The sequence below is a fragment of the Elephantulus edwardii genome, unplaced genomic scaffold, assembly GCF_000299155.1.
Source record: "Elephantulus edwardii isolate Elephantulus edwardi_28Jun2011 unplaced genomic scaffold, EleEdw1.0 scaffold00337, whole genome shotgun sequence".
Lineage (NCBI taxonomy): Eukaryota > Metazoa > Chordata > Mammalia > Macroscelidea > Macroscelididae > Elephantulus > Elephantulus edwardii.
This window is the reverse complement of record NW_006400087.1, coordinates 1,849,795-1,852,367: the sequence shown is the minus strand read 5'-3', so window position 1 is coordinate 1,852,367 and position 2,573 is coordinate 1,849,795. Positions and strand designations below refer to the sequence as shown.

Sequence of the window (2,573 nt, the reverse complement as noted above, 5' to 3'; positions counted from 1 at the left end):
CCCAGGGATTTGGAAGGCTGAGGTGGGAGTGAGCTGTATGCCCCAGCACTCCGGGAAGGGTGATGCACCCCGGAGGCTGGGCTGCACTGCCTCGAGGTACCTGTCCGTTGACCACTGCCTTTTCCCTCAGGAGAGAAGTGCCTGTCCGAGATACCTTATGACAGCAGCGCCAACTATGAGAAGGAGAACGAGATGATGTCCTCGCACGTGATGGACCAGGCCATCAACAATGCCATCAGTTACCTAGGGGCCGAGTCTCTACGCCCCCTGGTGCAGACGCCCCCAGGCAGCTCCGAGGTGGTCCCGGTAATCAGCTCCATGTACCAGCTCCACAAGCCCCTCGGGGATGGGCCTGCGCGTACCAACCACACAGCGCAGGACAGTGCCGTAGAGAACCTGCTGCTGCTCTCCAAGGCCAAGTCTGTCTCCTCAGAGCGAGATGCCTCACCCAGCAACAGCTGTCAAGACTCCACCGACACCGAGAGCAACACGGAGGAGCAGCGCAGTGGAGGCCTCATCTACCTAACCAACCACATCACAGCCCACGCTCGCAATGGGCTGTCAGTCAAGGAGGAGCAGCGCGCCTTTGATGTGCTGCGCGCTGCCGCAGAGAGTGCGCACGATGCTTTCCGTGTGCTCAGCGCCAGTGGCGAACAGCTCAAGGTGTACAAGTGTGAACACTGCAGGGTGCTCTTCCTGGACCACGTCATGTACACCATCCACATGGGCTGCCATGGCTTCCGCGACCCCTTCGAGTGCAACATGTGTGGCTACCACAGCCAGGACAGGTACGAGTTCTCATCCCACATCACTCGCGGGGAGCACCGCTACCACATGAGCTGAGCTGTGCAGGCCACAGGGCAGCGGCCACCTGGACAGAGAGCACCTCGGCAGTGGTCATCTGGGGCAGCAGCCACCTCGGAAGACAAGCACAAACACCCTGCGCACCCCAGCGGGGACAGCAGCTGATGCCGTTGCCTCACAACATCCCACTGCAATGTGTACTGGATGCCGATGGGCTTTGATTTTTAAGAGTTTTGTTGTATTATTTCATAAGTTGTTTGGGATTTTATTTGCCTTTGAGAACAATGAGAATTTTCCCTTTAGATGTAGGCTTGTGTTTGGAGCACCCAGAGAAGTTCTGTCACTAGACAGGTCCACAGTTGACTGGCTGAAATCTCTTATCCTCTTCACTTCCTTTCTGCCCAATAATTAGCCCTTCCCCACAGTGAATTCCAGGATAATGGCCATACCCTGGGGAGGAACCAGCTGGTTCCCTGAATGGTGTCCTCTCCTCCCTCGTGGGCACTGAGCACTGCATAGGTCACTGCATAAGTGCGCACATGTCCGCAGCTCGCCCTGGAGAAGAACAGCCAGGAGGTGTGTCCCCTTCATAGTGGCCTGAGCGAGATGACCCAAGGGCCCAGAGGCCCTAGCACCAGTCTTAGAGAACCTGGGGCCCAAGGCTACTCTCTTGAGCATAAACATTATTTGAAGTAACTTTCTCAGTAAGGAAATAAGTTGGGAAAAGCAGTATCTCACAGGCCACCTTGGCCAAAAGACAGAAAGTTATTTGGACTCAGGATATTAAGGTTCAGCTGCACTTCGTGGCCAGGTGGCATGAGTGCCACACTTCCACACACCCTGCTCTTGCTCTCCCCTTGTCTCCCATGCCAGGATTATATCACTACATCTTCAACACCATTCCACCACTGGGGCTCCGGGTCTCCTCAGGCTTTTCAGAGAGACACATTCCTCAAAACGTCAAAGCTTTATTCCAAATTCCACCCTCACTTACCTGATTGCCTGCCTCTTCCCAAGCTGGTCCCAGCTGAGTCCCGCAGAAGTCTCCAGACTCCAATTTTCATGAAGCACATGTTCTCTTTGTAGCCACAGGCTTGGATTTCTTAGAATTAGTATGGTTATTTCCCTGTCTTCATCTATATTGCTACTATTTAAAACACCCTAAAAGAATAATCTAAAATGACAATGAATTTTCTATAAAGGTCAGGGAAATATGACAGCATCTCCATTGCTTACCTGCAACACTTCATTTCTTTGAGATCAAATTTGAAAGTATCTCACTCTGATTGAAAGACAAAGAATCCCATGTATACCCACATGTCGGTAGGACCCATGGCCCCTGCATACTTTACATTGCAGAGACTCAGAATGAACAAGACAGGTGCATGGCTTACCTTTGACTTACAATGGCCAAATTTTATAAAAAAGGCAGTATCCAGTGAGAACTCTTCCTCTCTATATTAAGGTAGCTGGATACATCTCTGAAGCCTTGATAAGGTGTGTTAGGATTCAAAGCCCAACTAGGAAAGGTCTCTTTTCTGGTTCATCATGTCTCTTTTTATTAAAGTCACTAACCTTAACCACCTAGCCAGAGAAGAGCATGCAATTTCAAATGCATACAGTAATTTTCTTCACTAAACATGTCCAAAGATGAACATGAAGAAACAATGAGGAAAAGTGACTATTTGCATTGGGGAGCAGTGTTTTCTCTAAATGAGAATTTGTTTCGTTTCAGCACTGCTGACATTACGGGCTAGCTAATTCTTGGT

General features: G+C 50.5%; 1 protein-coding gene across 9 annotated transcripts in view; it reads left to right on the top strand.

Annotated features, from left to right (window-relative positions):
• IKZF1 (IKAROS family zinc finger 1 (Ikaros)) overlaps window positions 1–843 on the top strand; it is a 90,319-nt gene extending 89,476 nt beyond the window's left edge. For all 9 annotated transcript variants that reach the window (XM_006901592.1, XM_006901591.1, XM_006901599.1 and 6 more), the window contains one exon: window positions 131–843. In XM_006901592.1, the coding sequence (XP_006901654.1) occupies window positions 131–843 (713 nt within the window). The remainder of the gene's footprint in view (window positions 1–130) is intronic.
• The last annotated feature ends 1,730 nt before the right edge of the window (window positions 844–2,573 follow it).